This window comes from Aquarana catesbeiana, linkage group LG10 (genome assembly GCF_042186555.1).
Source record: "Aquarana catesbeiana isolate 2022-GZ linkage group LG10, ASM4218655v1, whole genome shotgun sequence".
Taxonomy (NCBI): domain Eukaryota; kingdom Metazoa; phylum Chordata; class Amphibia; order Anura; family Ranidae; genus Aquarana; species Aquarana catesbeiana.
The window spans coordinates 166,235,407-166,256,630 of NC_133333.1; the positions used below are offsets into that span (position 1 = coordinate 166,235,407).

The 21,224-nt window shown below is 41.0% G+C and overlaps 1 protein-coding gene across 2 annotated transcripts in view; it reads left to right on the top strand.

Annotated features, from left to right (window-relative positions):
• The window catches only part of VWA1 (von Willebrand factor A domain containing 1), a 212,419-nt gene that overhangs the window by 120,167 nt on the left and 71,028 nt on the right, over positions 1 to 21,224 (top strand). For both annotated transcript variants that reach the window (XM_073602888.1, XM_073602889.1), the window contains exons 3-6: positions 8,086 to 8,364; positions 11,083 to 11,358; positions 18,166 to 18,441; positions 19,036 to 19,308. In XM_073602888.1, coding sequence (XP_073458989.1) covers positions 8,086 to 8,364; positions 11,083 to 11,358; positions 18,166 to 18,441; positions 19,036 to 19,308 — 1,104 coding nt within the window. The remainder of the gene's footprint in view (positions 1 to 8,085; positions 8,365 to 11,082; positions 11,359 to 18,165; positions 18,442 to 19,035; positions 19,309 to 21,224) is intronic.

Genomic DNA, 21,224 nt, shown 5'->3' on the forward strand with positions numbered 1-21,224 from the left:
CCAAAGAAATGTGCCAACTCACTATGTATTCGTACAAAAGAAAAAAGGTGAAGCTGCTTTCACAGGACACACGTGGTGTATAAAAAAAAACAAATTAAATTAAGTAATACAAAATATTTCTATAACTGTCAAATATTGAATGGAAATAGTTTTAAAAATTACACATATATATAAATCCCCTTCTTCTACAAATAAAAAAAGACAACTTTGTCACTGGGGAGATTTCCCTTCACTTCTGTCCCATAGCCAAAACAGGGAGCGAGAGAAAATCCCTACAAATTAAAAGAATCCCTTGGGGCACCCCAGGTCACCAGAACTAGTGTCCGACAGGCAATGAGCTTTAGAATGGGGTGTTTTACATGCGTTAAAAACGGTCCCTAAAGGCCCTATGCGCGGTTTCGTAGCATTTGATGAGCGTTAGGGCGCGTTAAAACTGCTCCACAATAGAAAGTGACTGAAATAAACTAATTTTAACTTGCCACAACTGCACCAAAACTGCGCCAAAAATGCCTGCCAGAGCGTTTGCGGAGCGTTACCATAGACTTAAATGGGAGGCTTTGAAAGGCTTCAAACACCTCCTGACTTGACATGAGGCTTCAATTTTGAAGCGAAGCGACGATAACGCTTAGTACAAACAGCACAATGTGCTGTGTATTATAGCTTGTGCATAAGCGTTTGAGGAGCGTTTTTAACGCCTGTCAAACGCCTGCTCTTAACGCCAGTGTGAACTCAGCCTAAGTGAATTGACTGTAATGCTGTTTTATGAATTATTTGTGAGGGAAAAAACTCATGAGGTGATAATGAATTGGCATTTTCAGCATCTCATGAGATAATTGGAGAAAATGTGTCACGTGATTCAATTATCTCATGAGATATTCTTTAGTGAATTGAGCACTATGTCAGTAGCAGTATCACAGCAGTCCTTCCACCGCAACAGTTTTCTTACCCATAGATCTGTTTTTTGTTTTTTTTTTCCCTGTAAAACTAAACTATCGTGCCAATTTGTATTTTCTCAGGCAGACCCTTAGGGTCGGTTCACACTGGGACGACTTGGGATCCGACTTGTACGCCCTCAAGTCGCCCCAGAAAGAGATTCACATTTAAGTGAATGGGAGCGTCTTAATAGACACTACTGAAGTCGCTCCGACTTCAGAGCGTACTCCCTGTACTACTTGGATCCGACTTGGTAGGCGACCTGTACCATTGAAATCAATGGAAGTCACCTCCAAGTCGGATCTCTCTCTCAAAGTCAAGCGACTTTGCAGGGAAAATCCCTCCCTCCCAGAGAGCTGATTGTCCTGTGATTGGCCACAGCCGAAGTCGCCTGTCCTGGAGGCGACTTGAAGTCGCATTGTAATTTGCTAAAGTCGCGCTGAAGTCGCGCCAAAGTCGCGTTGAAACCGCGTTGAAGTCGCCGTGCAAAGTCGCGTTAAAGTCGTGTTGCCCCTGTGTGAATCGAGCCTTACACAACATAGCTGTTAGTAGATCTAAAAGCAGTGGGTTTTTTTGGGGTGGGAGGGGGCGGCAAACGATCCGCCCAAGTTTTATTCACGTAGCTTGGTCAGTTTTATTCAGATCAGTGTAGATCAAAAGCAAAAAAAAACTGCTTAAAAAATGTTAGCTGGAGTTGGGTTTTATTTGTTTGTATTTTAATTAAAACTGAACTACAGGAAGATATCAAAGACACAAAGGAATGCAAATCTCATCATAAAAGCTGCCATAGACACACCCCTAACTGATCACTGCCATAAAAAATGTCCAATGATGAGCATTTAATACATCCTTAACTGTATTTTTTATTGCAAGAAGTGTACCTGAATTCCACCAAGTATCAACCTTTTGTAGTTCCTGTACAGCAGAGCTCAGAGAGTGGAAAGGAAACGCGTAGGGAGTTAAAAAGAGAGGTATTGGTTTCATTAGAAAAAAAATATTTATACTCAACGGTGCTGCATTTGTCCCCTGCAAGCTTTGTGAATGAGAACTGAGCGATCAAAGACCACTGATTGCTCGGCTCTCCATCTCCAGGCTGCAGAGAGCTGGTGACTGTCAGTCATGGGCTCTCTGCTCTGCCCCCTCCTTGCTCACTGGAGCGCTGGGCTATGGAGGGGTAGGAGTGGCTGGCTCGGGCTCTCAGCGGCTCGTTGAGGGGCTGAGGCAGCTGCCTGTCCAGGCATCTAAGTGGATCCCGACCATGTGGTCAGGATCTTTCTTGAGCCTGGACCAGCTCTGTGACATCAGTCGGCAGCGGGCTTTAGCCCGCTGTTGGCTGAAAAAGGGCCACAGGAGTGCAGAAAGAACTGCACTCCTGTGATCCATAGTACAGGTAAACAAGCTTTGCCTATACTTTAATCAGGTGTGTTGCAGTGCAAAGAGCATAATAATGGGAGAGGATGGCATAGTGACAGAGAGAGGAGCGCAACCCCTGTCCAGGCACAAGGTGGTGGTGGAGACCTCTAAGTGAGAGTGAAACTGAAGCAGAGAAAGATCATCTCTGCCAAAGCTGTGTAAACCTCATCTCTCAAAACATCTCTTGAATATATTGTATTTACCTGTTTGCCTGTAATTTGTCTTATAAATCCATTCCAAACTACATGTCCATCTAAGACTCTCCTATCCACAGGGCGGCGACAATGCTGTATAATTTGACTTCAGATTAAACAGCATAGTCACTGTATTACAAGAATTGGGAAAAAAGGATATCTAGTGATAGCAGCCAGCAACAATAGATCCCACCCAGCAACAGTAGAACCCCCAGCAATAATAGACCTTCCCAGCAGCTACAGACCCCCATCAATAAAAGATCCACCCCAGCAACAATACCCCCCCCCAGCAACACTAGATCCCACCCAGCAACAATAGATCACCTGGCAACAATAGGTCCCGATTAACAATAGACCCCCCCATGAAAAAATACCCCCCAGCAACAATAGACCCCACCAGCAACAATATACCCATCCCTCAACAGTAGATTTCTCTCATCAACAATTGACCCCCCCCCCAGCAATATAAAATCCCCCCAGCAACAATAGATCCCCCCATCAACAGCATTAGACCTCCCCAGCAACAACAGATCCCCTAGCAGCCAGCATCAACAAACCCTGCAGCACACCCCAGCACCCCTTTCCATTACATACATTCAGTGCTGGAGGTGCCTGGACTATGTTCCCCCACGTTCCTGCTGAAAAAAAGCCCTCACTAATAGTAATAAACAGGTAATTAAAATGATATGGACATGAAGAATTTCACCAAGGAAGCCGATAATAAAGTAGTATGGAGGTTCTCGTTGGTAACATTTCCTTGTGAAAATACTTGTTTCTTGAATTCCATGGAAATCCAATGGCTATGGTACTTTCTGACTCACTGAGTAAGAATGAATATACAGATTATTTGTTCTGAGTTGTTCCAAGTACTAAAGTACGATAAGACAGGCCACTAGCATTTTTCAAAGGAGGACAGCAATGGTAGGACAGTGAAAGGATGATCCCATATGTGCAGAAAAATGAACTACAGCCTCTTTCTAACATTAAAGTGTGTGTAAACTCTGTGAATTATATTTATTGCAGACTTACATAGGCCCAGCTTGGTTTGATGCAAGTACCCATATCTAATATCCGGAGGGACGCTGGAAGTCACTGGAGCAGCTGGCGCTCCATACAGTTATTGCCGCAATCTGCCAGCTGCTGCTCCAGCAGTTCCCCCTACGCACACTGACTACAACAGGGGGGTCGCTCGCTTGGCACTGCCCCATACTTACAACATCTAGTATTTTTTTCAGTGAATACAGTGTGTTCTCTGATTGGACAAGGTACAGATCGTGGCATCATCTGTTCTTCTCTCCACCTGGTCCAATCAAAGAACACCATTTATTTTGTGAAAAAAAAAAAAATACAAGGCATTCTACAAATGGCAGAGGTGCCAAGTGAACGAACCCCTGTGTTCAGTGTGCAGAAGAGAAGCCATTTGCACAGAACCTGGAAGATCACACTTATCACTGTATGTAGCACTCACTATTTCTGAAGTTCAGCTTTAACCTCTTGCCACCCATGTAACACATACAGTGCCTTGAAAAAGTATTCATACCCCATAGCTTGCAAAGAACATTTCACTAGATGTGCAAAGCTGGTAGAGACATCCCCCAAAAGACTTGCAGCTGTAATTGCAGTGAAAGGCGGTTCTACAAAGTATTGACTCAGGGGGGCTGAATACAAATGCACGCCACACTTTTCACATGTTTATTTGTAAAAAAAATTGAGAACTATTTATAATTTTCCTTCCACTTCACAATTATGTGCCACTTTGTGTTGGTCTATCACATAAAATCCCAATAAAATACATTTACGTTTTTGGTTGTAACATGACAAAATGTGGAAAATTTCAAGTGGTGCCAATACTTTTTCAAGGCACTGTATGCATAGCGGCAAAGAGAGTGGACTTTAATGCCCACATGATGCACAAACGTGTCCATGAATGGCTGACGTGTCTATGCTGAGAGCGCAATCCCAGCTCAGTGACCAGGCTGTCCTAGTCCTGGTGGGGCGGGCTCCTGGTCATGTTACCACTGTGGCAGTCAATCACAGTTGTCACATGATCAGGCAGTCCTGTCTATCCCCTGGGTGTGAAGACCCAGGGAGGCCACGGCTGGGCGGGAGGGGGTTAAAATAAAAGCACAGGACTAGAGACAAGACTGTTGCTTATATATTGCATATATATGTAAAATCAGCACACCACGTCAAGGCGGGTGGAGTGGTTTCCTTTAAAAACAAGTCCACAATGGCAGATCCCATATTTCTATCGTCACAGGCGCCCTTTAAAAAGAAAATATGATTTCACGGTCTGCTCTGCAAAGCTGTGATCTTCCTTCACGTGACAGATTTTTAATAAATTGACCAACAGCTTTTAAAGGGGAGCAAAAGTATTTCTATCCCAACTAACTAGATACATAGAACAACAATGGGTTCCTGGAAATGAATTAGAGCAGACCTGACAGACATAAAGCCAACGGACAGTGTTGTAGTGCACATTGGAACATTATTGAAACCTTATTGTGCTAAATAGCAGAAAGCCCCAGAGCCGTCAATGCTGGACACTGAAGAAATGTATGTAAACCCATAATCGATTTTTCAGTAGGTCTGGCGGTATGCCTCATACTATAAAGATTTCTTACACAAATTGTGAATTTGTTTGAAAGTCTCTTATCTGGAGATCCTGCCACAAGATCACACAGGGGTGTATTCATAAAATATTCACATGGCTGCTCATCCATCAAAACTGCGTGTACGTTTGTCCCATGTCAATGGAGAAAAAGAGAATATTCTCAGGCTGTATTCCCTGGAGATTGACTGTTAGGCCTCTTGCACACTGCAGCTTCAGAAAGCTCAGTACAGCTTTTTTTTTTTTTTTTTTTACCGAGCTAAAATACAACCCAATAATTGTAATGTGCCTGTGCACACAGGCGCGTAAACAAGCGCCGTGCATTCTTCTCTAAAAACAAAATTGAAAAATCTGCTTTTTTGGTCAGTAATCTACGACTGATGCACGCAAATACGCACAAATGTGAATTTACACATTGTGCAGAAAGAGAACGCAAGAATACGATTGCGCGAAAATGCGAGTGCGTGCAAAAATTGCGCAAACGCAAAAATACACGTAAATAAGTGCAAATACATACCAAAAAAGAACGTCTGAAAAAGTAGATGCTTGAATAGGAATATCATGTGCAAGAGGCCTTATACATTGAAAAAAAATGTGAATGGGGAAAATACCACATTATTGCCTACTAGATGGTGCGGAGTATCATAGAAAACAAGTATGCTCTTTTGCTCCACCTAGTGGCCATAATGCAGTATTTTCCCCGTTCACATTTTTTTTTTTAATGTATAACATGCAATCTGCAGGGACTACAGCCTGAGAACATTCATTAATGACCAGCTATGCAAAGTTTTTATAAATACATCCCTAATTCAACTGCAAAAAAAACCACACACACACACACAAGAGGGCGCAAGCTCTTCATGCATTACCACAAAGCAATTTATTGCATCCCCAAAGACAAAACTCACAAATGTATAAAAACCCAGCAGGAAAATAACATAAAAACTTCAGCCACGGACGGTATGTCCCATCATTGGACCATCTGATTGGTAAGCTAATGCATTTCGGGAGACTTCCTCCTTTTCAGAGTTTCCTCAGCTCTGAGGAAGGGAGCAAGTCTCCCAAAACCTGTTGGCTTACCAGTCAGATAGTCCAATGATGGGACATACTGCCCATGGCTGAAGTATTTATGTAATATGACTGCTGTTTTTTATACATTTGTGAGTATTTATTTGTCTTTTGGGGATGCAATAAATTATTTGGTGGTAATGCACGAGAAGCTTGCACCCTCTTGTGTGTGTGTGTTGTTTTTTTTTGCAGTTGACTGAAGATTTCCCAATCTGTGGAGGGCTTCACCTGAGGAAGCATTACACATTTTAGCATCCTTCAGAGCATCTTGTATTGAGCGTTGAAGTGTTTTTGTGGATGCAGTGACACCCCTAAGTCACTGCATTACAGTTGTCAGCCTGCTGGACACTCTTTTTTAGTTGGTGGCATGCTGACAACACAGCTATAATTACAAGGCAGTGGCTTTAGAGTTGTCAGCCTGTAACAGGAAGTGCGGTTCATGGCAGGATCTCCAGGTAAGAAATGTAAAAATATATTTACAAAAAAAACAATTTGTTAAAGAAAAAAATATATACATTGAGACCTGATGCCAAACATGATAAAAATTAGCTTTAGAGTTTACATATATTTTAAAGGCTCAGTCCATCCATGTCTGATATGTCAGTTGTAAGTAGATGTTGGAGAGGTAAACCAGCTGACAATTTTTTTTAATCTCTCTGTTGGGAAGATTTCTGCACTCCTGGGCCCATACACCTGCTGTGGCCATTATGAGGGGGTCCCACTCTCCCTGGTGGATTTGTTATTTATTAGAGGAGCTGGAATGCACAAAGATGGGCGGATTCACCCAAATTTCCCAGGTGGATAGAAACAAAGTTGGGAATTATGGCAGAGAGATCTCATTGTTGGAGCACTAAAGTCATTTGAAAAAAAACAGGGAATGAACTGAAAGCTCATCACACCAGCCGGGTTTGCTGCTGTGCATTAAATACACACATGGTTAACATGCGTTGCGTTAGGACAGCTTATTCATTTGAATAGGCTGTTTAAAGCACCACAAAAAAAACAAAAACAATGCACGCAGAATTTTAAACACCCATTTAATCACACATTTTCATCAGCATTTCTATGTACCATGCTGCAAAACAGGGCAATCTGCAAGGTTAGTTAGGGTGCCATTCTGAATGGATGGCACTGCATGGCACCAGTAATGTAACGTGTTGCCATGAGTCTCAATATCTTAATAGAAACCTGTCACAAAAAAGTATAGAGGCTGCCATTTCTGACCCCTCCTCTGAAAATACTGATTGATTGGCTGTCATACTGACCCTCTTGCTGCAACAATGTAATTCAATGACCCGAACATGTAGATATACAGTATAAGGACTTCAGACTGTCATTAATGGTGTATACTGTTCCAGATTCAGCATAACAATCAAGCAACTGACAGAAATGGCATCCCCTGTATTTTACTGATGACAGATTTACTTTAAATTCAGAATAAAAAGTAGCCAAATATGCAAAAGGCTGTACACAGGTAGGGGGAGGAAAAATGACAAATAATAAGATTCAGGCTTATGGGAATACTCTATGGTAATGCAGTTTTTTTTTAATTTTTATTTTATTTTCATTTTTTTAAGTTTAATATTCAGCTTGGTTGTTTGAAGTAGAGTGATTGTGAAAGATGTGGTTTTGAATAAGTATCTATCTAGTGAAACCCCTTAGCCATCCACAAGAAACTTGAGCCTGGTAGTGAATCAGAGTAAAAGCAATACTGCCATCTTGTGTGCATTTAGTGGTAATGCAGCTCAGATTTTTTACGAATTCTTTTTCTAAAATTTAGGTGGTAAAAGAGATCAGAATATTTCTATAAATGCTTCAGACATTAAAAGTGTGTACATTTTCATAATATTTGTGTTAACTTTGCAGAACTGATCCAAGCAAAGAGACTACATGCACTGGATATAACAACTACAAGTTTTCGGCTAATATGGCCAAGACTCCTCTCCAGAGACACAGGGCATTATGTGCTGGAATATTCCCCATTAGCCTATCCAAGGCAGAAGATGCAGGAGACATTGCCTGGAGATCAGACAAGCTTGGTTTTAAATGAACTTATCCCAAACACCACCTATCAGGTGACGCTTTTCCCCGAATCAAATGTGGATTATGTCAGCCCTCAGTCCATCCAAGTCTCCACTCTTCATGGCAAGTAGAAAACTGTAATGAAGATTTTCAGGTTTCTAAAAATGCCAAATGCATTAGGATTTTACATGTTTTTGACAATATTCATTTATTTTGGTTATCATTTTTATACAGTGCCAAATAAATAAGCTATGCATATGTTTTTATTGTACATAAATACTTCCCTTTTCATTTCTATGTTTTTTAAACCAATCTCCATTCTTTAATTCTGGTTGTGTTGCATTAAGTAAACAAGTAGGATCAAAGGACATTATAATGATGCAAAGCAAAAGCAGGCAAGTGCTTAGCTATTTAGCCTTACAAATCATAAATACAGTTCTCATCCAAGAACATTTTCTGCATTAAGTTTGTATGTTCTCTCCATGTTTGCTTTGGTTTCCTCTGGATGTTCCCTTTTTTAGCCACAAACAAGAAACATACCAGGTAAATTTGTGTAAGCCTAATGGCTTATGTTCATGAGCATCTGAGATCTGCATATATTTGCCTTATGTTTACACTTGGTAATATAGAGAAATAAAAGCAAAACCTTCACCTTGAGTGCCCATTTAAACCATGTGTCTTGGGTACCACTGCCCAATGCAGTCCCAGCAGATAAACGAGGCAGTTTGCACTGAGTCCTATGTGTTCAGTTCACACTACTGTGCTACAGTGGTGAAAAAAATAAGACATGCAGTACTTTTTTCAGTGCAGCATAACCCCTTCCCACCGACCGTACGCAGATATGCGTACTCTGCTTTCCGGGGTTATACCGGGATGATGCCCGCAGCTGCAGGCATCATCCCGGTACCGTTGTTTACAGCGGGCGATCGGCTACTCGAGTATAACAACCAATGCGGCTAAAAGCCGCTCGGCTGTTATACCGGAGGAGCGGGAGGGGACACCCCCCCTCCCGCCGCTCTTACCGGCTCTCCCGTGTGATCGGGAGGCCCGGTGTCCAATCGGCTGCCTTCGGCGACTGGAGGCGGGCTGGACCGAAGCTGTGGGCGGCTTTGTTCCAGCCTTCTCATTGTAAATGCGGAAGCGACGTCATGACGTCACTTTCCGTTTACTCGGCTGCCAATGGCGCGGGTTTTAAAAAAATAAACAGTATTCAGAATCGCCGTTTTCGGCGATCTGAATACTTTGAAGTGCAAAGGAGGGATCGGGGGGTCTTTTAGACCCCCGATCCCTCCATAAAGAGTACCTGTCATCACCTATTACTGTCACAAGGGATGTTTACATTCCTTGTGACAGCAATAAAAGTAAAAAAAAAAAAAACTTTTTTTAAACACAATTTATAAAGTATAAAAATAAATTTAAAAATTTTTTTTTTTAAAGTGCCCCCGTCCCCGTGAGCTCACGCAGCGAAGAAAACGCATACAGAAGTTGCGCCCGCATATGTAAACAGTGTTCAAATCACACATGTGAGGTATCGCCGCGATCGTCAGAGTGAGAGCAGTAATTCTAGATATAGACCTCCTCTGTAACTCAAACCTGGTAACCGTAAAAAAAATTTAAAGCGTCGCCTATGGAAATTCATAGGTACCGTAGTTTGTCGCCATTCCACGAGTGCGTGCAATTATAAAGGGTGACATGTTTGGTATCTATTTACTCGGCGTAACATCATCTTTCACATTATACAAAAAAATTGGGTAACTTTACTGTTTGGATTTTTTAAAATTCATGAAAGTGTCCCTTTTCCAAAAATTTGCGTTTAAAACACCGTTGCACAAATACCGTGTGATATAAACTATTGCAACAATCTTCATTTTATTCTCTAGATTCTGTGCTAAAAATATATATATAATGTTTGGGAACTCTAAGTAATTTTCTAGCAAAAAATACGGATTTTAACTTGTAAACACCAAATTTCAAAAATAGGCTTAGTCATGAAAGGGATAATGCAATGTAGTATACTGCATCATACACCACTGTGGTGAATAAAGATAAGTGAAATGTCTCTTTGTAACAATTCAATATAATTGAAAAAAACGTAAACAGTGCTAGTTATTAATGAGGCACTGGCACCACTCCTTTCACAGCGTACACTGCCTACTGAAGTATAACATAGTCGATGGTGTGAACAGGCCCTAACTGATCACATATTCCAATGTACACTAAACCAATATTATCCCAACTATAAATGTGCAACCATGAAGAGAGGACTTGCAATCTCATATCTGTATCTTGCAAACAAAAACCAATGGATGGTCACAGCAGGACAAATCCAACAATGGTCTGGTATTAAAATAATGGCACTAGACGGACCGAAGAAGACAGGTGCAAAAAAAAAGAAGAGTTTAGAAGATGACAGTTTAAAGTCATGGGGTATTCATAAAAAGGGGCATGGCTTACCCTTGACTTGGGCAAGTAATCTCCATAGGCCTATGATCCAAGGGGGGGGATCCATTTGCAGACTCCACAGGGTGCCCTCACTTCAGCACTTAGAAACATTTTAGGCTAAGCCAGGTTCAGTTTAGGCATACTACCAACCATAGTGGGATCACCAAGAAGAGACTGTAACGTTAGAATCACAAGTCAGACAAGCAGCCCCAACCTTTGTGATTTGTTTGAAATCCTTTGATGCTGACTTTGGCCCTTACCGCACTACTTAGCCAATATATATTAATATTTGTTTGTACACCCAAAGGCAATTTCAATGTTAATTTTAGACCTCTGATGTATAAGTAATAATTATGCATTGCTGGATTTATGAATACAGAATTTTCTTTACAATTTTAGAATTAACAGAGGAAAGAAAACTAGAAGCTGCTGACGTAACAACCACAGGATTTCGGTTGACTTGGTCAAGGTTGTCTGGAGATACAGGAAGCTATGTTTTGGAGTACTCAGTTGTATCTGATCCAAAAACTCGGCTCCAGAAGACGTTTTTTGGAGATGAGACCAGTGTGGTACTTAGTAATTTATTACCAAACACAACCTACCAGGTGACACTTAGACCAGGTTCCACAGACAAATCTGTCCAACCTGAAACAATCTACGCTACCACCCTTCCAGGTGAGCGCCGAATATTTCTTACACACATGTTTTATTACAGTTGTACATGATACCTTTCAAGAGTTGGCATGCGAAAGGGTTAGTTATAAAAAAAAAATCTATACTCCATAAAAGCTATGATTTCCATACACTGCACTGATGATATCCAAAAAGCCTGAAAATAAATGCTGTATGCAATATGGAATAAATGGCTTTATAATATGAGGCTATATTTGCACTATGCACCAGCTGTTCTGGATGTGCATCTAACCAATGAAACAAATGGAGAATGCGCAGCACTAACAAATGACTAATGTCAAAAGCATGAAATTGACATGTGAAAAAATATGATCATTTATAGAAATATAATGAATTATCATAACATATATTCAATAAGGAATAATGTCCATATGTAAGCATAAGGGACTTCTGAAAGGTCCTCATGTGTTCCAAAATATGTGATCCAATGGAATAAATGCCAGTCACTGGAGTCTTAAATGTGCACGAGAAAATAATGTGAGTGACATAGAGAATCCACCACCAGAAGCACCAGTTGCTTACTGGAAAGATTGAACTCATACAGGTATACACCTGATGAGTCAATCAAGATTTTAAAGGGTAACCAGAAAGGCACAGGTTAACTGTATGGACACAACCTCCAGACGGACGTTCAAGGATGGAGAATTCACCAGATTAAATACAGAGGGCAGGTCAGCCCAACCATAAGGGTAAAAAGGAGAAGAAGGGGGCACATAGCGTAATTCTGTGAGGAATGTTAATTGTAAAAGTATAGAAAATACACTTACATTTCCAAAGGTAAAAACAAGAGCTTCAAAATAGAACAGTAACTATGGAATCAGCATGACAACCCGACGCATTTCGCCTAAACAGGCATCATCTGGGGTGCTGATCCCTAGCAGTCACTGTCTATATATAGATATAGGAGCCCCCCATGATGAGCAACAGCTCTGGCATTCCTACAGGGCACTTTAGGGTTCACTTCCGGTTTTGGGCAAGATAGCGCCGCCGCGTGCGTCTCAAGCCGCATTGTGGAAAGCCGGAAGCATAACCAGATAGTCTATAAACCACTACCAGTTTTGGGCAGGATGGCACCGCAGCCTGTGTCTCAAGCCTTATTGTGAAAAACTGGAAGAGGAAGTGACCTAATATCAAACAAAACAAACTGAAAATAAAACATAACATGGCAATATCAATGACAGGGGCACAAGACCAGAAGAGATTGTGCAGACTGTCAGCATAGGCACGAATATATGATAATATGCAAGCCAAACAGTGCTAATGTAAGCTAAGGACGGAATATAAAAACTAATGGTGTAATGATAACCAAAAAAATGGCGTCCGTCTTGGAGGAGACATGAATCTCACCCACCCTATGATATATTAAAGTGGCACTGTAATTAAAATAGAAAAAATAAAAATTATAGTATTAATTCTTAAGAAAATGGTAATTAGAAATAATTGATAAATATTCATCAGAGCTGGAGTTCATAATGGTTGCCCATACAATATTAAAATGTATACATTATAAAAGACTGGAAAAATTGAACAATGCTATAAATTAATGAAAAATGATAAAAAACAATATATGATAAAAAAAATAATAAAAAATAAATAAGTAAAGCAAGAGAAGGATCGTTCGACTGCACCTAAAATAGCCAATCAGGTCCAGAACATATTAACCTTGATTAATGAAGGCATTAATATCCCACTAAATGTTTAAACCAAAAGGGGAATAAGTCTGGAGCTGGTATATCCAGTAAGTTTCTAAACATGAGACCCCCCTCTCCATGGGGGAGTATATTTGTCAATAATGACCATGATGTTTTCTGTAATGCCTTGGTAGATTATGTTTAATATCACCACCCTTGATCCTTGCAATATGTTCTCCTACCCTTACGGAAAATGCGCGTATAGTGCGTCCCACATATTTTTTTCTGCAAGGGTAGGTAATCATGTAAACAACATGTGTGGTGGCACAAGTGCAAAATATTTTAATAGGGTATACCTTGTTGGTAACATTAGACCTAAACTCAAGGCTTTTGCGTCTCCCACATAAGTTATGCTGGCAGACTACACATTTTTTACAAGGGAAATAACCAACCATATCATGAAAGAAGGAAGGACGTGTGGGGGGATGGATAGTATTAGGGGCAATTTTTCCTCCAAGTGAAGGTGCACCTCTAAAATAGACTTTAGGTCGTTCAGGGAGCAGCGTATTCAAAATTTGATCGTTTTTGAGGATGCCCCAGTGACGATTAATAATATTTTTAATGTCTTTATGCTGGACAGAAAATGTAGTGAGCATAGAATACTTGTGGGAATCGTCTGGTTCACATGGGGGTTTTGGTGTGAGAAGAGTATTTCTATTAACCATTGCCACCTGTTGTATTTCCGAGTTTAATGATAATTTATCATATCCGTTTTCGATAAACCTCTGTTTGAGAACAGAGGCTTGAACTAAATAAATGTCAACATCTGTGCAGTTTCTCTGCAGTCTGAGGAACTGGCTGCGAGGAATAGATTTGAGCCATGATCGATGATGACAACTGTCTATAGGTATGAAGCGGTTTCGATCAGTACTCTTAAAATACGACTGGAATTTGAATTGTCCTGAACAAATTTCTATCTCCAGATCTAAGAAATGTATTTTAGAAGAACTAAATTCGTATGACAATGAGATGACATGATCATTGTCATTAAGAAACGTGAAAAAGTAATTGAGAGACTCAGGGGTGCCTTTCCATAGGAGGAGGATGTCGTCTATATACCTGACCCACAGATTGAGAGAGGAACGCCAGAGCTGTTGCTCATCATGGGGTTCTCCCATATCTATATATAGACAGTAACTGCTAGGGATCAGCACCCCAGATGATGCCTGTTTAGGCGAAACGCGTTGGGTTGTCATGCTGATTCCATAGTTACTGTCCTCTTTTGAAGCACTTGTTTTTTCCTTTTGAAATGTAAGTGTATTTTCTAAACTTTTACAATAAACATTCCTCACGGAATTACGCTATGTGCCCCCTTCTTCTCCTTTTTACCCTTATGGTTGGGCTGACCTGCCTCTGTATTTAATCTGGTGAATTCATCGTCTTGGAATGTCCGTCTGGAGGTTGCGTTCATACAGTTAACCTGTGCCTTTCTGGTTACCCTTTAAAAGCTCTTTCCGGTAAGCTTCTGGTGGTGGATTCTCTATGTCACTCACATTATTTTCTGATGCACATTTAAGACTCCAGTGACTGTCATTTCTTCCATTGGATGACATATTTTGGAACATATTAGGACCTCTGAAAAGTCCCTTATGCTTACATATGGACATTATTCCTTATTGAATATATGTTATAATAATTCATTACATTTCTATAAATGTTCATATTTTTTCACATGTCAATTTCATTTTCTTGACATTAGTCATTTGTTAGCGCTGCACATTTACCATTTTTCTTCTTGCTTACTTTTACACTGTTGTGCTGGCTGCTTGTTTTGTTTTTTGTTTAGACAGTGTGATATATTTGCTTTTACAGTTGACATCTAACCAATGGGCTGTAAAGCCATGATTTGAATGGCTCTGCCCACTGTCCTGAAATGAGAGATAATCCTCTTATTTTTGGGATATGTAATGGAATAAGACATATTATTTATTATTATTATACAGGATTTATATAGCGCCAACAGCACTTTACAATATAAAAGGAGACAATACAGTTACAATGCAATAAAATACAAGAGGATTAAGAGGGCCCTGCTCAGAAGAGCTTACAATCTAATAGGGTGGTACAAAAGGTTGTAACTGTGGGGAATGAGCTGATGGAAGTGGTAGGGGATTAATTGGAGACGTGATAGGCTTTCCTGAAGAGATGAGTTTTCAGGGATCGCCTGAAGGTAGCAAGAGTAGGGGATAGCCGGACCAGTGGAGGAAGCGAGTTCCACAGGATGGGTGAGGCTCTGGAGAAATCCTGGAGATGAGCATGGGAGGAGGAGACGAAAGAGCTTGAGAGTAGGAGGTCTTGAGAAGAGCGGAGTGGACGATTTGGGTGATATTTGGAGACAAGATTGGTGATGTAGCTTGGGGCAGAGTTGTGAATGGCTTCTTACGTTGTGGTTAGTATTTTTAATTTAATTCGCTGGGTGATTGGGAGCCAGTGTAGGCATTGGAGGAGAGGGTTGGCAGACACTGAGTGGTTGGTAAGGTGGATAAGTCTGGCAGCAGCAGTCATGATAGACTGAAGAGGGGATAGCCTATGGAGAGGCAGGCCAATGAGAAGGGAGTTGCAATAGTCAAGGCGAGAGATAACAAGGGAGTGAATGAGGAGCTTGGTGGTTTCATTTGTTAAAAAGGGGTGAATTTTAGAGATGTTACGGAGGTGACTACAGTATATGAATACTGTATAACACCTTCCACACTAAACTCCAGACAGCGTGAGATTGGCTGCACTGGGATCCAGTGACCAGAAGCTTTGCTTGATAAAGAGTATGTTTTAGGTAGCATTACAGGAGTGGGGAGTACAGGGACTTAGTATGGTAATGATCATTCATAGTGCAGCAACCTGAAGGGCGCAGATGGTGACACAGGAAGATTGTTGATAGTGGTACCACCCTCACTATATAGTGTGGCGGTAGTTTGTATATCACATGAGCATGCTCTACAGAATTATTAACTCTTTTGTTAAAGTCCAACTCAAAGAAACTTTAAAATTATCCCTTGTGGTGGGGCTGTGCCCTCAGTTTCACTGGGTTTCCACTCCCCTGGCAGATGATGTGCCCCACAGTGTGGCCGTGGACTGCCCTTCGGCTTCATCACATCCAATAAAGGGCTATGCATCCTGCATTGGTCTTGGTGACGTCAAGACCTTGGACTTCTGGAGCATGGGGGGGTGAAGACTCTGCAGAGGACTGGCCTAGCAGAGTGTAGGATCAGGAAAATAAATCTTTTTTTGTGTTCTCTAGACATAAACTAGCAATGAACCATTGCAATGCAGATGCAGCCCCACTGCAAGGGATAGCTTTAAAGTGGTTGTAAACCCTCAGATATACCCAGTGAAGTGAATAGCCTCAAATGATACACAGAGATGAAACAAATCCTCCTACATAAGTTTTACTTGTATACCTGCTGTCTTCCCCTTTCTACACCCTTTGAAAAGTGCAGATCGTGTTAAAAATCTTTCTTCCTCTTTCAGCAGTACATAGGGGTGGGTGGAGAGACTGAACTTACACTGTGTGAGAGCTGATTGGAGGAAAGGGAACCCCCCCCCCCGCCCCTCCTCTACATAAGCAGAGGAATGAAGGAACATGCAGAGGTGTTTTCTGAATAGACTAGCTCAGTGTTTATCTCCCTCTAAGCACCCTCCCCGACACTAATTTTTAGCTCATATTATGTCATGTATCGGAGAACGTGTCAGAAGTGACTCATGCTGATAAACGGAGGAAGGAAGCAGCAGAGAGAAACGACACTTAGAGCTTTGGTGAGAGATAAGTAAACACTACAGATATATGTGCTTAGTTCAAACTTCATGAATGGGGTTTACAACCACTTTAAAAGAGAAGTGAGGGAATTTTTTAATTTTTTTTGCAGTTTCATACTTACCAAGGTGGATGCAGCATCGGTCCAATGCTGCATCTGCCCCCCAACGCCTCTGCACTGAGAACCAAGCGATCAAACACCGCCGATCGCTCGGTTTTCAGAGCTCCGTGAGCAGAGAGCTTCAGACTGTCAGTCACAGCTCTCTGCTCTTCTCCCTCCTCGCTCACTGGAGCGCTGGGCTGTGGAGGGAGTGGAGTGGCCATCTCAGGCTCTCAGTGGCTCGCTGAGAGGCTGAGCCGGGTGTCAGGCCAGGCACCTGGCGGATCCAAACTCCGTGGTTGGGATTGGACTGACATTGGTGACGTCAGCAGAGAGCAGATTTCAGTCTGCTCTTTGCTGAAAACGGGTCACAGGAGTGCTAAACTGATTGTACTCCTGTGATCCATAGGAGAAGTGCAGCCAAACCAGCTCTAGCTATTCTTCTCCTTTGATGTTTTTTCAGAGTTGGGCTTTAACAAATTTTAATAACTATGTTGTCTAAATATACTAGATAAGGTAAGGAGCCATTTCACCCTGAGGTGTGATCACACTGAAGAAAAACACAGTTTATTTACACCATCACAAAGCAGGACTCTGCTTCCTGCACTTTATTCACCAGCAATTATCTGAAGATTTATGCTTTGGCACCAGCACTTTGTTCTGTTTGGGACAGCACTGTTTCAGATGCTATCCCCTTGCACTATTTGTACTTTCATTGCACATTGGAAGTTATTACCCATATTCTGAGTACTTTGCACTTTAGACTGTATATTGTTTACATTGTGCTTTGTTGAAGTATATTTTTATTATCAATATTTTTTTTGGAGTTTATTATTCTGAATATTTTGCACTTTACAGTAGTCACTTAGCACTTATATATTTGTTTATTATCACTTAGAGCGAAGCACCATCTATTGATTTTATAATATAAATTTTATTTGGCTAGCATTTGACCAATCCGGTGTTTGCTGCAACTAAGGACCCGTTTCTTCTCAGGTTAGGTAGCACGGGAATATTCATTATATTTGTCTAAATATACTATTGCTGGTGTTATAATTTAGTTTACTCCACACCGCTTTTCTTACTGTACTCATTTCTGCTCTTATTCCTCATCTCACTCTGTATTAAAAGTGTTTATGGTTTGAGAACTTAAAATCTTGCTTTTCTACGTTATCGTGTTATTTCAGGAAACACCTACTAATGCCGTGATAGACTTTAATAATGTCTGTCTTTGTATGTCCATCTTTCAGATCTCATCCGTTCAAGAAATCTGCAAGTTCTGAATGTAACAATGTCAAGTTTTAATGTAACTTGGTCAAAGTTACTGGGTGATACTGGACGTTACGTTTTGGATTATGCACCGGTATCTGATCCAAGGAGGAAGTTACGGAAAATGCTGTATGGGGATCAGACTACTGTAGTGGTCAGCAACCTAATACCAAAGACCACATATCAGATCATATTCAGCCCTGAATCCAGTTTGTCATATATGCAGTCACAGACTATGCAGGTCACCACCCTCCCAGGTAAGATCATCTTAAGAAAAAAAAAAAAAGTGTAATTTTAGAAAACAATTGTTTTATGTTACTTTGTAGTGTTTACTTTCAATTAATTATTGACGTGAATTCAAATGTTTTCATGCTTGCTGTACTTTTTATTTTTCAATCTGAATCTTTTCTCTGCAATATTCTGTTTTCACAAAAGATGCCCTTAGTCTGAATGATGCTGGGCATGAGGACTGAGGACATTCTTACTGTACATGCAGAACATCATGGACAGCTTTCCCATGTGATCAGCTGACTGCAAATGATAAATACCTAAGAGTAATATGAGGTTATATAAGCCATATTGATAATTAAATATACATGCTGTTCTTTCTGCCAATTAGTGCAATAAAAGTCTATCAGATGTTATAGCCAACTGATTTTATCAGCAGGTTCTTCAGCAAAGATGCTAATTACACACCATGGTATGTACATTAAACCACTAGGGGATAACCTACAAATCTGGGCATGGCATGGGAATCTATAGAGTTTTCTAATTGATGCACAGCTTGTACAGTTTGTATCTAAATATTTCTTTACCTACTCAATATTAATGCATGCATCTCATTTTCACAGATCTGAACAAAGCAAGAAATCTGAAGGTTTTGAATGTAACATCAACAGGTTTTCTCCTGACCTGGTTAGCACTGCCAGGGGATGCAGGGAGTTATACTGTGAATTATGTGCCTATTTCTAAACCTGGAGTGATATCACAGATGTTTCTACACAGAGAGACCAGTGCGGTGATCAGAGACTTATCTCCAAACACCTCCTATGAGGTCACATTTATCCCTCTGTCCAATGTGCAGTTTAGCCAATCACAGACTCTCCAGGTCTCCACTCTTCCAGGTGAGATAAGCTAATCCTAGATGAAATTGTGTGCTGTTACATTTTTTAATAGAGATAGCCTATGTTACATTTACAGTAGCCAGGCATGAGTTGCCTCATTTACATACTGTATACCTTTTTTTCAAATCATTCAGCTTCGAGTGGACTATACATCAAATCTGTTTATTTTTATTTTATTGTATTATTTTAAGGACTCTGGCCATATGTTAGATATACTCTCCAATTACACCTGGCAAAAATAGTATAGATGACTTTTTTTAGATGTAACAGCTCTATATACTTCCATTAAGCATGAGTTTGGGCTAGCAGCTATACAACATTTTCTATGTAAAGATCAATTGTTCCATCATCAACAAGTTCAGTTGCTGTATGATAGTATTGAATTTGCCTTAACCCACAACAATTTTTCATGTTTGGGTAAACACTACAGGCAAATACAGGGGACCGCTATGGGAGCCAGGTTCGCACCTAGTTATGCCAACTTATTTATGGGCTTAACATCCGGTCACATAACCCATATGGTGCGAACCTAATCCTATATGCCAGGTATGTTGACGATATTCTTATCATTTGAGATGGCATGGATGATCAGCTAGAAAGGTTTCTGCATCATTGTCAGAACAACCAGTATGGCATTTTGTTTTACCCATGTCCTAGACCAGTGATGGCGAACCTTGGCACCCCAGATGTTTTGGAACTAAATATCCCATGATGCTCAACTACACTGCAGAGTGCATGAGCATCATGGGAAATGTAGTTCCAAAACATCTGGGGTGCCAAGGTTCGCCATCACTGCCCTAGACAATCATAGTCTAATCTTTTTGGATTTGGAGCTCAGGTCTGAGCCAGATGGTTCCATTCTTTCCAAGGCGCATTTTAAGCCCAGTGCGGGTAATTCCTATCTTCACGCCAATAGCAATCACCACCCATGCTGGATACGGAATGTGCCTTTTGGACAGTTTTGTAGGTTGAAACGTACTTGTGCTCTCAAACAAGATTATATTGAACAGGGAATCATCCTTAAAAGGAAATTTAAAGACAAAGGCTACAGTGATTCTCACATAGAGGAGGCATATAATAAATACTTGCTCCTATATGAGAGTGCAGTCACTTCAAAAGCAGATGCCAGTGATATCACAGTAAATGATCCCTGCAAAGAGAATCATATTTGAGATAGCAATAAGGCCTGGCACATGCAGCGGATTCTACAGAAGAACTGGGATATCCTTAAAAAGGATCAAGTTCTTGGGAATCTTATCCCTGTTAGGCCCAGCTTTATTTACAGAAACCCCTGTGATCTGAGAAGTCTAGTTGCCCCTAGTAGGATATCATTACCTAAAAAATCATCCACTAGTCAATTAAATGAATGGTCTTCTATTTGCAACCAAAAAGGCAATTTTAGATGTGGGGTTAGAAACTGTGCCACATGCTGTTTCATGTGGCGCTGTAAGCTAGAGGTCTTGGGAACTGATGGTAGGCCACATTTGAGTAAACAGTTTATCAATCGTGGCACCCCTTTTGTCATTTATGGGATCCTGTAACCATGTGGCCAGCTTTATGTTGGTCAGACAAAGCGTCCACTCAGGGTCCGTATTGGGGAACACAAGTGCAGTATCCTGAATGAGAGGAACAAGTACTCTGACCCACGTCATTTTAACCACTTCCCAGACCGGCTCACACCAAAATATGTCGGCACTTTGAAGAGGGATATCGTTGTTATGGCAGCAGCTATCTACCATAACCCCGGTATCTTCTTCTTCAGTGAGCAGTCCGGTTTCTGATAAAAGTGGCCTCTGCGGCGGATTCGCCGCAAGATCACTTTTATCGGTGGCGGGAGAGGGGCCCCCCTGCCCCCTCCTGCTCTCCGGCGCCCTCTGCCTCTTCCTGGAGCCGTTGATAGTGGCGGAGGCGATCGG